Raw genomic sequence first — 14,813 nt, 5'->3', positions numbered from 1 at the left:
AGTATGCCTATTCCAGTCGGATTGCATTGCACTAAGCCCTGCTGCACGTATCATGTCCGGTCTTCCCCTGGAAACTCCCTCAAAATGTCTCCCCGTCCAACAAAACTGTGTTTTTACTGTTGCTGTTTGTTTCCCACGCAGAGACGAACAACGTGACACATACTGAGCCAGCGGTGGCGTCGAGATGAGCCTCACGTTCCCCCAGAGGAGCTCAACATCCCATCCTTCAAAAAAAAAAAAGTTACAAACAATAACACTAATGACATTAATTATTAAAAGCTAAACCGGGACGGTACTTTTTATCATAAATATTTTGCACGTTTGCAAAACAAAGTGCAGCCTGGCCTCCTGCAAAACACCCTGCGGCATCGTCTGTGCGTCCCCGTGCACTTCAAATAGCAAACACTGTGGCACTCAGGGGGCTTTCTCTCCAGCAGACTTCCTGTAAATGATTAGACTGTAATGCTGTGGCGGAGAATGGACTGTGGGGATGTGGTGATGTTCCGTTGTTGTGTTATTCTTCACGTTGTGCTCCAAAGCGATTTGTTCGAGGGAGACATCGCTGTAAGGAGTAATGGCTACTAGTTGGGTCTGGTTTCAGGTGGGAGGGGGAGAGTGAGGGACGGTGGAGGCTGGGGGAAGACAGAGAGGGAGCTGGTTTTGAGCGTTTTTTCTGTGTGTATGTCGAAGGTTTAACTGCAGGGTTAGTCCGCAGGGAGGAAGATGATCTGTCGTTAATAATTAACTTTTCGATCTATTTTGTTCACCCTGTTTGACTCTCATTGGGTTCTCCATTTATTCTCCAGGTCCCCGAGGGGAAGCCCTGCAGCATGGCCAGTCTGGGACGCTGCCTCGCTTCCTGGAGGAGCCTATTGACGCGTACATCGTCAAGAGCAACCCCATCAAGCTCCGGTGTCAAGCTCGGCCTGCTCTCCAGATCTTCTTCAAGTGCAACGGCGAATGGGTCCACCAGAGCCAGCACATGTCCCAGGAGCACACCGACCTCACCACAGGTACCGCTGATAAAATACTAATGTAGACTACAGACTTGCTGCACACATACACACTGACATACAACTGCATTTTAAATCACACAGTATTTTTTCCCGACAAGCCTTCCTCCTGTCACTTTCACTTACGAGCAGAGCGTTCAAATCTCTGATAGCAGGGACTGAAGTCTGAAGAATGAACTTTGCAAATGGGGCTTTATGACAACGCCTGCAGCTATCTCCAGCCCTGCAAACATATTTGCCTCACTTCTTCAGCGCGTACTGTGTGTCACATTTGATTTAAACTGAAATGACAACTGTTAGACCATGAAAGGCACCTACTTGTCCAATTTTAGGATTCGACTTTGTACTCCAAATGGTGTCTTTCACTGACGCAACCTGCTGAAATGCAGTTGTTGTTGTTTTAACTTGGAGAAAAAATGAAGCCGTTCGAACCACAAAGAAACATGGAAAGCTTTGTATGTTTTTATTGCATCATCTCACCGTGGACGTTGCATGTGTTGTGGATTCAATTTGTTCATGTAGCAAAAAAGAGACTGAAGTATTCTTTCTTTGTTTTCCCTTAAAATGCACATGTTTGGGAATTAAGTCGACTGATTTTCAAGTAAACGCTGTGAAAGGTGGGGGAAATGTTATCTGTCTAGTGTCCATATGAGCTGAAAAACACACAAATATTAGCTACAGTAATTATTGTGTGCTCAGTTTGCACTTGTCATCTAATTAGAACTTTTTGAAAGAGGTGAGGATGAAGGCAAGATGCTCATGAGCCTGCCTCCTTGGCTGCTATTAGTTCTACAGTGTTGATGCTTCACTTAACACACAGCACCAATCAATACCCCCCCCCCCCCCCCAGTTAACAATGGACCTCTAAATTTTTACTGCCTCTAGTCTGGATTCATAGCTCTGCTCCCATCTGGCTCCTTATCACCATTCGTATCTGGTTCCGCTGGGACAGACACGAGGAAGGGAAGAAATGCAGAGGGGAAAGGACTGAGAGAGAGAATAAAGGCTGAAAAGGAGTCCACCTGGGCTTGTATCTCACAGGTAATAAACTCAGGACTCAAGATGCATTCATGCCTGGACTGTCCCAGGATGTGAGCACAGGGAGGATGTCACAAAATAAAGTGCATGTGGATTGAGGGCATTTTATTCGCTTTCCAATTTGAGGATTTTGCCGAGTCTGCACCAAAAAGAAAGCATTAGCCAAGTTAGTTGTTTCCCAAACATGAATGCACCTCAACATTTAGTTGAACTGTTATGCTGCAGAAGTTCTCAGCAAGTTTTTTTTTGTATGCTATTCTGAGGGCTGCTTCCTGTCTATCAACACTTCACACTGTTTCTGTTGCGCCACTGCTCAAAGCTGAGGTGACAGCCTCACAGATAGACAGGCAACTCCTGCAAAGTTTAAATCTAATGAAGGCAGAAACGAGGCACGCTGTTTGTGGAGAAGCTAGTAGAAACTGCCTGCATAAACTCACGGCTTGATCCCACTGCCAACAGCACGTTAGCCTGTAGACGCATTGTCCCGTCTACCAATTCTTTCACAACGCAACCTTTTCCTGAACTTAATAAATAGTTGTTAAAGCCGGTCTAACTTTAACAGCAGGCAGACACGGTTAGCAAACAGCTGGTGTACACAGATGAGCGGTTCACACACTTTTTGCCTCTTGGGGTGGTGGAGACCAAAAACAGAGCTATGAGGAATCATTATTGGACATTCACCCGCTGCTACCGTATCTGCTTGATTTGCAAATAAGCATCTGTTTGCTAAGTTGCTTATTTAAACATTTATTCGTTAAAAAGTGGATGACATGTTCATGTTGTTTGTTTCTGCTGCCCCCAAGTGGCCAAAACATCATTATTGCGTGTTTAAACATAACCGTATTTTAACCACAATGCGTTTGACATGGTCGCAATCCATTCTAGCCTTAGCTTAGCAGTTTGTTGTGTTTTTGGTTTCAGATTGGAGAGGTAAAGCAGTTATACTCTTTGTTGCACACAGCAACCGTCACACTAAAGAAAACCTAATGGAATGACGTGAATGCCGAATGGAGCATTAAGTTTTAATCATGGCTTTGTTTTGTGCTGTCGCAGTGTAGCAGTCGCTCTGTCGGTTAGCTGTCAAAACTTCTCACCGCGCTTCAACAGTCATTAAGAAGATATTTTGTGTTGCCGCCGACCGTCTCGGTGCGTAGCCTCGTAATCCGACACAGGATGGAGCACACTGAGAGCCGATGGAGCAGTTTCCTGCTTCAGTGTAAAAGAAAAACTGCAAAATGTCCGTGAAGTAGTGGCCCTCTGGCATGACATAAAAATATCTAGAAACAGTTACAGTTAGTTTATTGGATGATGCCTCAAAAGGAAAAAAAGAGAGAGAGAGGAGAACAAAATGTCCCCAGATTAATGCCAGTATCAGTTGATTTTTAAGAACACCAGACCTGGCCATCTTTCACAGCCCACATTTGGTGTGACTGCACACTCCAACAGCCTCCCTCTGAAAGCAGTGAAGCGTGGCATCATTTTTAGGTCCAAATAAGAGATTTCACATCCTGTCTTTGAATCCAACATGAAATGAGCACGGGTGTGATATAACTCCCCTTCAATGTGTCTTTTTTGTTGTTTCGGACGTTCTCCGTTTCATATTTATTTCTTTTGTTCGGGGAAATTCTGCTTCTTGAAACTGAGATGGAAAAAAATAATAGGCGTCATTGAATGCCTCTGTGAAGCAAGAAGCAACGCTAAAATCCCATTCAGGCCGAAAAGACATGATGACTGCATGCTTCATCATTCGGCTTTGCAGGTCGTTACTAATGTTGTGTGAAATTTCAAAAACACCTTTTTTTGCATGTAAGTACATATATGTCTCCAGTGTTCACACATTTTTTACACAGTTGTTATAAAGCCGTCCGTCTGTCTAGATTCAAAGAATGCTTTTTGTCTTTTCTTGTGATTTGGCACAGCAGTGTTGGCGGCTTGGCTGAGCAGACTGCTTTGATCCAGACTGAAATGTCTCAATAATTATTGCGATTTTGTAAAGACATTTTCATTCATTCCCCAGAGGGTGAATCCTACTGTCATTTGTGATCCCGGGACTCTTCATCAAGCATCACCAGCAGATCAAAGATTTCACTTATCAAGTGAAATATCTCCAATATCCTCCTCTGCTGAATGAATTTGCACAAAAACTTTTGCATTCATAGATGGTGAAGCTTAATGATTTGGTGATGAACGTTTTTTAAATGATTTTCATGCTTTTATTACAGTTGTAGCTTTGAGTGAAATGCCTTAATAACTATTGATGTTTGGTACCTCACAGAATTAACTGGGACAACTCTGGTGATCCAAACTGTCCATTTAGTGGCATCATCACATCAAAATTTCACTTTGTGCTAATTAGCAAATGTTAGCATGCTTTAACATGGTGGCATGCATGTGAACATGCAAACATTACCCACTTTCTTTAGTCGCTGTGATATGTTAGCATGCTGATGTTAGCATTCTGCTAATTACAGCCTCACGGAGCCGCTAACTTGACTGCAGTCTCTTTGTGTTGTTTACTTATTGACTGTGGCTTTTATGGAGGGAAATGACAGCACCTGCTACTGAAATGGGATTTGTATCCAGTGATGTTATCTGGATAGTAAACATCCAATCAAACCCTTGTGTTCACACCAGGTATTTTAAATGCATTCTTCTCATTGAGATCAGATCTTTGTCTTCCAGAGCAAAACCTGTCTGTGAGTAATTTGGGGTTGCAGCAAATCAGCCCCAGACTCCCTGTAAAAAATCAGAGTTTTGTGAGCTGTTGCATTTGGGCAAACTTCATAAACTTTGTTAAATGCTGTCTACAACTAATCATCAATTATCTGTCCTGTCTTATAAATTTGGCAAATGTAATACATTAAATTGTTCCTTTCTTTATATAAAATATAGACACAATGAGAGCCGGACTACCTCCACATGTGGTCAGGCAGATGCACGATGCATTTAAACCTTGCGTTAACATGCACTTTTCCTTTTCCATACGAATAACATGTCTGGATACAGATTGCATTTTCATACCACATGTAAAATGTCTTTGCTGATAAAATATACCCTACAATGTAAATTAGCATCACAAGCCACTTATAAATCAGCATTTGTTTTTCAGCATCTGTCCTTTTCTTTCATCCACCTTCACTCGTCCCCTTCCTTTCCGCTGCTGTCGTTTATTAATATTTCCTCTCTCAGAAAAATATCTGAGCTTAAATGCGTCCACTAGTATCATAATGTCGTGTGCTCTGCTTGAAACCCTTAGAAGGGTGCCCAGCATGAAGATGTGGGGCTTTGCTGCTTGGACATGTTTTAGTATTCGCTGGTGGGGGATGCAAAGGATTTCTGTGGACATGCCCGGGGTTTAAGTCTGTGTTTTTGTCCATGTTTGGGCTTAGGCTTTGTGCACAGGCGGAGGCGGGCCAACATGCTACATGCTACAACACATTGAGGCTGCTCATCCTGCTTCATCAGTAGGAGGCAGTTGAACAGCTGTACCTCAGTACAAGCTATAACAGTCTGACTCAGGTGGAAGAATGGCCCCTGGGTTCAGCAGCGAGTAGGGGGCTGTAGCTATTAAAGCAGTAAGCTGTGAATTAAATGCAGACAGACTCAATAACACATGCCCTAACACTGTTTGACCAGGGGGATTGAGGCAGAGGACAGAAACCGTGTCTGTCCAGAGGCGGCTGTATATTTTAGCTTTGTGTTGTGTTGTTTTTCTCAGATCTGGCCTTTCAGTGCCTTCCAGGAGACACGGCGGCAGACAAGGAAAAGAAATGTAGAAGCAGAAAGTAGAAAACATCCATTACGGCTTCTGTGAATGGCTCCAACTGCCGTTGCCGTGAGCACGAGAGAAGCTGGCGCGATGTAAGGTCTCTTCCGACTGGATGAATTGTGTTGTGTTTCTCAATCTGTGAGATGTGCAGCAGAGTAAAACGATATTTTTAACACCGTGTCATGGCTAAATATTTCATACCTGCAACTCATCTTCTCCGCGTGCTAATCCTGACTGCTCGACTTTCCACGACAACGAGCAAGCGTGAGCTTTATTTGTCTTGTGACTTCTCAGCATTTAACACTGGAGCTCTTTCTGAACTTTATCCAAACATGGAAGTTCTTGAAAAACTGTACTTCATGAACGACTTTAAATAGAGCTAAAAGAAATGAGGACACAGTGCACACAATGCTTGTTACATTTAAGCCTTATTAAGTGTCAGGCAGATGTTTAATACAACCTTGTGCACTCAGCAGGTTTGGGCCGGACCACATTTATTGAGCGCAGGGTGCCACTGTGCAGGTAACTTAACTCTCACCACTTCTTTGAGACAGCAGCAAACACAGCAGTGTCAGATGTTGAAAGAATCGTCTCTCCTCGGCTTGCGGTTTGTGTATTTCCCGCCATGATGGTTGGAAGCTTCTCTGCCAATGAATCTTGAGACACCTGTATATGAATATTTCACTTTCTACAAGAGTACAAAGAGTAAACAGTGTAGCTTACAGTCAGGCACTGCTGTCATGTATCACTGCAGGATGCAGTGTAGGCTTTCTAATGAATGCCTGTTTATTATCATTATGCAGTTACTATGAATAATGACTTTGTGCTATTCAACACCATTAACTGGGCAATGGTGTGCTGTCAACCTGAAATATACAGCGTCTATCAATAAAGAACCGTTTTGTGAGATAGAAGAGGACGCTGAATGCTGCACATCAAAACACTTTCTCTCGTTTTGTCGCCGCTATCAGTTTATTCGATGCGCTGTCTTGTGCTGTTCATTCGCTTTTTCTTATATTTGAGACAACTGGCAGAAATTCACAGCCTGAGACACGACCGTTCGCAGCAGAGGGGTGGTGTGTAGTGAGTAACATGTTCAGTCAAGACATGATATTGAGTTTTGCGAGATGCACGAATCAGTTATGAGCGCCGGGGAACCGGAATGTTCCATCAGGCAAAGCAAAAAAAGTTTGACATTTTGGAAACTGCAGTTATTCGCTTTCTGACCGGACTTAGATGAACAGATCAATGCCTCTCATCCTTGCACTCTGAATATTAAGCTGTAGCCAGCAGCATGCTAACTTAGCTTAGCACAAGGATGGGAAAATGTCTTGGCAAGGACCAGAGGAGACTGTGGCAATTAATGGATATTTTATGGATGAAAGAAACAAGATATAAGATGTTAATGAGGCAGCTTCAGAGGGGCCGGGAGGTGGATTTTGTAACCTTTTGGACAGTCTTTGCACTGTAGCTTCACACAGTATTTTGCATACAGACAGAAGGGTGGTGTTGTTCTCTTCAAGAAAGCCATTCAACATATTTCCCGACAATGTCAGACTCTGCCTGTATGTTAAGCACAAGTTATGCGGCTGTTCTGAAAAAGCAAAGGCTCCCGAGAGGCCCAGATATTATGGAGCAACAGGAGGAAGCTTTTGAGGGGTTAATGAAAACTTTGAGGTAAGAGCTAAAGCAGACAGAGAGGCAGAGGCATTAAACCTCTCAGCCAGTCTCATTACTGGCCTCATTCCTTTCGAACAGCTGTGGCAATCGGAGTGGCACTTTTGAAAATAGCTCACTAAAAGCAGAGGGGAGAGTTTCTCCATGTGGGACAAATAATGTCTGAATGGTGCAGAGTTTGCGGACGTGTGCATAATAAGGCACAACAAATGTAGACGCTGCAGCACTTAAAGATGAACGGCGGAGATAATGAAAGAGTTGTGTCATGTGATCTCCTGTGTTTAACCCGCGCGCTCGAAATGAATAAGAGAAGCTTGTTTAAGCTGTTTATGGGATTGGATCAATGAAAGCCTGCTTTTGTAATTCTGCCCTATCGCGCCATATCAAGAATTTAAATGAGATGCCACTTTTGCAAAGAAGAGGAGGCCATGACGCGCAGGAATATGGCCTGCTGGTAATCCAGTGTTTCTTCGATAAGGGAGAGTGAGAGGCAGAGACGGAGTGAGAGTGAGGGATAATGAGACCAGAGCGAACTTTTAATTGTCTCTGTGTTTTCGCTGTGAACTGCTTGCATCCAGCACATCCACAGGACATCGCATTAACTAGCCCAACGCCAGCCGACCGGTTTGATGTGTGCAGAAAGTTGGTGTGGAAGTCTGTGTGGCGTGCAGGGTCCCGGTGCTGTTTGCACACGATTTAATCAATGCAAGCACAGTGGACCACCGCGGGCACTGCTTTTCAAACCGGAGGATGCAGATTTGTCGCGTATATCTGTCCCGCTGCCTTCACGTGGTTGCAGGGATTTAATTGCGGAAACTGAGGGAGAAGGCTTTCATGTCCTCAGTGTAAAGCACCTGAAGATGACAGACGCTGGTACGTATTACCAATTAAATTTGAACTTCCTGCGGAGTGTTATTCTGAAATCTACTTGTTTGTGAGTGTTTATTTCAAACCAGGGTGTGCACAATGTCAGAATCACCAGATTATCAGCAGAGTGAGGATGCAACCCCGGATTTTGGGTGTCTGTTCTTACCACATCTATCATCCAGCTTTCACCAAAATGCCAAAAGTTTGCTGTTTGCTTCCTCATTTGAATAAAACTACTGTTTGCATGTGCTTCTCTTCACACCTTTGTGCCAAACAGGCTCAGTATTAAAATACTCACAAAGACAGAAAAACACCAGCATGTCGAGGTGCTGCTTGTGTTGGTCTTTGCCGTGAAATTCAGGCTGTTGGTGGGCCGGCACAAGAAAAGATGCTTTACCCAATATTGTTCCATAGTATAGACACAACACAGAAAATGGCTAGGCATGCTAAAAGGTGACAGGTCGAGCTTTTCCCGCAGCCGTCTTTGGCTTAGTGTCCTCTGCGATCGCACTCAGTCCACACATAACACTGAAATGGAAATCTAGAGTAAACAAGTCCAAGTTAACCACCCACACGGCTCAAACAACAGATGAAAACTTCTCGAGCCTCAAATACCGCAGCACTTGTACGTCCATCCTGAGTTTTTTAACCTGTCGGAGAAGAAAACACATCTTCTCAGGCCTTCTTGCTTGATGGAAGTCTCCAGGGCTGAAGGAGTGGGCAGGCTACAAATCTCAACAACTCAGAAAGTGCTAAGTGTTACTTTAATGATACGCCATGTGGTCGACTCTGGATCGATACCTGAAGTATCAGTGCCGCCGATGGAAAGTGATGAATGAAAAGTGCGCTCTCGGGTCAGTCTCTGTTTTGATGAATAAAGACACCGCCTCTGGACAGTCTCGTTTTGAATGTATTTTATTCAAGCACCTGGAAACAGACGCCACACAACACTGATGGCAGTTCAGTCCATAAGGACCAGGGGGGGGGCCAGTTCGAGTCCAGCATGGACCAGCCGATACAGAGGTGGACCGGACTGAAGAGGTGCCAGGTGCCAGCTAACCCCTAACTGCTGGGGTGTGACCTCACATGTCCAGGCGATCTCCTCCAACGGGATAAATGAAGGAATTCTTCTTCTTCTTCTCTGGTTCTCCTGCTTTGAACACCAAACATCACACCAGGACCAGTTACCAAAACAAGCATATGTGAAGAAAGTGAGATACTTCAAGGTCTTAAGATCTTTCTTCCTGTATAAACACATGCAGTAATTATATATGTATTACTGCTCATGTCAATGGGATCAATGCTGAAAACATTCAGACACATTAATACTCTTCTTACTGCAATAACTCTTTGCTGCTGGTGTGTGCATGCATCAGTCCCCTGTGAAAACCACGCATCTCCAAAATATCAACTTTTGAAGAACAGCCCAATTTGTAGCTTTATGATTTTTAAAAAAAAAAAGCTTAATTAGGTCAGGACATTTTCTCAACTTGTTAAAGGAACGCTTAGATTTAAAAAAAAAAACACCAAATTTGGAGATGCATGGTTTTCATTGGATAGTGAAAAAAGATGCATGTGATTAGTTAATTAACAGAGAACAGAAAAAAAGTAATTTTGATATATGACTACAAAGTAATTGATTTTTTAGGCATTTATTGATCACATAGTATGACAGAGGATGTGATGTCGACTTTAATAATGCATGCACCTGAATTACTCCTCTCTACATGATAGTACATTAGCAGCTAATAGTAATAATAATAATAATAATAATAATAATAATAATAATAATAATGTGTATCAGTGTTGATGTTGGTGATTCTGGGCCTTTTGCTGTTAAAGTTTTGATGTGTGTGTTTTCAGTGCTGCAAAGCACAAAGGTTCAGTCATGACAGAAGTCAGGGATGCCTGTTGTTCTATCTTGAGGTTGTCGTTAGCTAGATCAGCTGCTTGCCGTTGTGTGTGTTCACTGAAAACAGCAACAGAAGCTGAAAGGGAGAGCCGAGGGAAGCAGAATGTGATGGTCGGCCGGTGGGAGGCTTATTGCTGCGGTCCACATCTGTTGAGCCAGAGTGGGGATTTGAGGAAGTGAATGGAATTGAATTTACAGTATCTTATCAGTGCGGTTATATGAAATATTTTTCCACTCGTATTAGAAGCAGTTCTGAGCGTTCCTTGAGGTGGTTGCAGGTTTCCCTGTGGGCACGCATCGCTGTTGGAGGAAAAGTGTAAATATGTGTTGTGCACTCGTGAGCGTTTTAACAAAGCTTCTGGCTTTGCATGCATCAAAATCATCATTAATTTCTGCGCGCCCTCGCTTTAGCACTAAAGGTAACAGACCTCACCTGAACCATGAAACAGGAGGCTGATCAGGGCTGACAGTAATGGCCGACCCGCATTAACACAAATGGAGAGCGCTGTCTGCAGAGATCACATCCGAGTCCTTCAGCTCAGGTATTGTGGCTGTGAAGGGTCGAACGGCCTAATGCAAGACAACACCTGCGGCTGTATCCTGAAACTGAAAGTGAACTGCAGCGTGGAAGAGGAAGAGAGAGTGAGAAGCGCTAAATTATAACACAGAGAGTTTAACATCCCAAATACTTCATCCATTTTTAATTCAATTCTCATGTCGCTGCTCTGAGGTTTGGCTTCTGCCAAGAAAAGGTCTGCTGATCAGCTTTCTGGACATGATTACTGCTGCGCAGCATCCTCAGATTCAGTGCAACAGTGTTATTTCCTTATCCCTTTACAATTGCTAAGCCTTGTGATGAACCACAGGCAGACAAGGCTCAGCTGGATATTTCATGTAATCATTGCTACCCAGATTTTAACCTCCCTTCAGGAAAACGGCTTGCTCTGATAAACTCCTTCAGATGAAACTGCATCGAGTCTTTTCAGACAGTAAATCGCTCAGCCTCTGTCATTTATAGGCGGATTGCATTAAAATTCCAGAAACAAAATAAAAGAAGGGCAGTCGCTGTAAACAAAACCGAATCTTCCGCAGCTCTTTGACCTATCACAGAAAACAACTTTATTTCTTTTTGCTGCGAGAGATGGAAATGAGCGACAGAACTCGGGAGATTATTGAAGGACAGAGTGAAAGAGGAGCAGAGAGGAAGGTGGAACAGAGGGGATATCTGCGCTTATAGACGGGCAGCTGAAAGGATGATACCCTGATGGAGAGATAAGAGAAAGAGAGGATGAGGGAGAGGGAGAGGGAGGGCGTCGGAGTGAAGGAGAGGCTGAAAGCAGATACCACGCCGGTCGTCTCGAGGAGGAGAAGATAGCAGCTCCTGCAGATTCACTGATGAGGAGATAGCGATTGAGGGAAAGCATGTGAGCGCAGGGAGGATGGAGGAAGTATGGATATCTATTCCTGTTGATGCTCTGTCAAAGGCCGACTCCAGTGTTGTGTATTATGATCCTAGCTGGCTGAGAGATACCATCAACCAGGCATGAAGTCAGGACAAAGGAAGAAAGGTTGGGACCGGTGAGGGGAAACTGAGACACCTCGGAGTCTCTCTGTGTCGCTATTAGTTAAAGAAATGGATGGAACAAATGAAGTGGCCCGCAGAGTGAAGCCCACTTGTATATGCAAAACCTGCTCCTAATAAGCAGGCACTCGGTTTCTGGATAAACATAAACAAAGCGACTGGGGGGAATGACACAAATAAGGACTCGCAGCATTTTAATGGCTGAATTATCATGATTTTTTCATGCACGGAGTAATGCGTCCCTTTGGTTCCAGGATTAAGTATGACACACACAGCTGGGACCAGACTGAAGATGTTGCTGGGAGCATGTTCCGCTTGTCTAGCAGGGTTCGTCTGCGCCTGGCCCTCAGCCAGCCCTCGCAGCCCCCACATGCCGAGCCGCACGCCGCCATGTCACATCACACAAACATTTCCCCCGAGCTGAGTTCGCTTCAGTCAGACGCTCTCCTCAAGCTACAGCCGTCCACCTAAACCCGCAGCCCACGCCGTGTCACCCGCGATGCGCACGGCCGCCTCCCGAGGACCCCTCAGACAAACTGAATTCTGAACATCCCCACGCAACGCGGCCTCAAGTGCGACAGAGACATCCTGGACCCGTCTGGGCCGAGCCGGCGCTGGTCGAGTTCTGCTGAGCCGCTCAGAACGGGAGCCACTTGTAGCTGGCGCTGCTTGGCTCCCTCGGGGCCTTTTCATAGACTCAGCCAAGGCGAAACAATGGGCCAAAGCCGGGAGAAATCACACCACAGGCAGCGTGCCAGGCAGACCAGAAGAGAGGCGGAACGGCAGAGCGAGAGCAACGTGGGATGATAAGTGAGCATCAGCACTGGTGTATCTCTTCCCGGCTCCTTTATCGAGGCTGCATTAGAGACATATTAAAGGGCATGACTGAAGGGGCAAGTGAGAGCCGCTCCACCCTCAGGTTTACTGTCAAGGCTCCGTGGTGCTCTGTCAAGAGCCCCTGGCAGGAGCCTGAAGGGAAGGCAGAAAGGAAAACATCCGGAGGGAAGGCGCGTGGAAGGAACTGAATGGACGTTTGTATTCCTGAATGCAGAGAAGTGGCCGGGTGTCACAGCGTGACCCAGCAGCTACCGGATCGCTCCTCTGACACAGCGTCACCGGGTGGCTACTTGGACAAGCGACTGAGCTCTTTGATCTGTGCCAAATGTGAGGGAACCTGGGAGTCGGAGTGTCATCCCGATTCCTCTTCTGTTTTTATCTCGCCTTCAGCAGCTCGCTCAAATAAACAAGAGCCGCCCTTCCGTGTGGTTGTACATTTATTACGAGTATTTCATGCTTTTGTGTGTGTGCAGACTTTTTTTTGTTGTTGTTCCACTGTTGCATTGTTATACAGAATGGGCCGACATCGAAAGCATCACTTTTGGCTTCCTTATTTTATTTTTGTTTCGCGGTCTGAAATGTTCTCAGCGTGTGTGCCAGAAAAGGAGTTTTCGGAGCGAGTCTGCAGAGCGGCAGCTCACTCCACCACCTCTATGAGTCAGTTTGTCTGCTTTCAGCATAAAACATAGCATCAGTAGGCTGTTGTTTATTCATTAGCTTCTTTCTGTTTTCTCCGTCATTAATAAAGATGAGGAGGTCTGATTGTGAAAAAGACATTGTGAATTAAGACAACACGCCTAAACCCGCTCCCTTGTCTCTGTGGTGCTTTGGGCTATTGTCACAATCCAGTAGTGAAATTGCTCGTCAGAAAGCGCTTACTGAAGTTTAGAGGTTAAATCAAAGACAGATATGGAAGTGTGAGGTTTGTTATTTGCAAGAGTTGCTTACAAGAATTTAAATTCTCTTCACACTGTGTGGACCAAACCGGCTCCAAGTGCATGCGTCCACCGCTGTGAGACAATGTGCACGTGCTGTCATCAGTACAAATAAAGCAAACTGAATATCTGTCTGCATTCGCCTTTACACCTGAGATCGTGCAGATTGCTTCATGTTCTATATTATTGCTATTTATGATCGTCATATGCGTGAAGCTGACAACAAAATATAAAAAAAAAACAAATCCAAACTGAGCCAAAATAAAAGCTGTAACTGTTAAGAATCAGGGCGAATCCTGAACATCTCTTTTGGCCGTTTTACACACTCTTGTAAAACAGTCCCTAACTTTAGCTCATCTCCTCACCTGTCATCTGTTCACCTGTTCATGGGTTGAAAATAACACCTGTGGGACATCTGTCAAGCTTTCTGCTGCACTGTGCAGCTAATCTGGTGGAAACCGATGACATGCTATTGTGGATGAAGCTCGCTGAATGTGTGGATATTGAACTTCTGTGTTTTTAGCCTGTAGTTTGTTTATTCTGAGAAAAAAAAGTGATGAGCCAAAGCCTGAAGTTAAAATGATAAAAAAGTGACCTTTTTTTGTGATTTCTGCACAGATTTATAGATGTTTATCTGGTGATTGTGTTTTTAAAAGTAAAAGCTTGTTACATTCCAAGATTACTGCCACTAAAAAGCAACTTGTTAGATTACAGTGTCATAATCTGCATGCTAACAACAGGCTTTATTAACGATTATGTTTAATTACGAGAAAAAATTAAATCAAGAGGCGACCAGGGCTCGACGCATATAACAAGCTCATACGACGTGTTGAGCTATTTGCAGTAAACAGGAACTGAGGGCACTTGAGTGTCGTGGAGCTGCACTTAGCTTGCTGTTGTTTCTTCAGATTTGAAGCACCCTCATCGCCCGGCCGCAATTAGCATTCCACTGTGATGTTACACGCGCGCTCTGACGCAACTTGGAAAATGTAGCTAATTAGCTGTTACTTCACTCAGCACAACATGAAAAAGTACAAAGCAGCCCCTCACCCCCAACGCTGATGATGATGACGATGCTCAGAGCACATTTTCTGCGCACATTCAAGTAATCCCGTTCGTCTCCGTCTCTGCCGCATCGAGCCCACCACTGCGTTTTTTCTCATGATGCGATGACGGCAGAGTG

General features: G+C 44.5%; 1 protein-coding gene across 1 annotated transcript in view; it reads left to right on the top strand.

Annotated features, from left to right (window-relative positions):
* Nucleotides 1–14,813, top strand: part of LOC121622844 (netrin receptor UNC5D-like) — a 148,361-nt gene that overhangs the window by 86,729 nt on the left and 46,819 nt on the right. The window contains exon 2 of the mRNA XM_041959859.1: nucleotides 807–1,013. Coding sequence (XP_041815793.1) covers nucleotides 807–1,013 — 207 coding nt within the window. The remainder of the gene's footprint in view (nucleotides 1–806; nucleotides 1,014–14,813) is intronic.

Source organism: Chelmon rostratus, chromosome 19, assembly GCF_017976325.1.
Source record: "Chelmon rostratus isolate fCheRos1 chromosome 19, fCheRos1.pri, whole genome shotgun sequence".
Lineage (NCBI taxonomy): Eukaryota > Metazoa > Chordata > Actinopteri > Chaetodontiformes > Chaetodontidae > Chelmon > Chelmon rostratus.
This window is presented reverse-complemented; position numbering and strand designations above follow the sequence as displayed.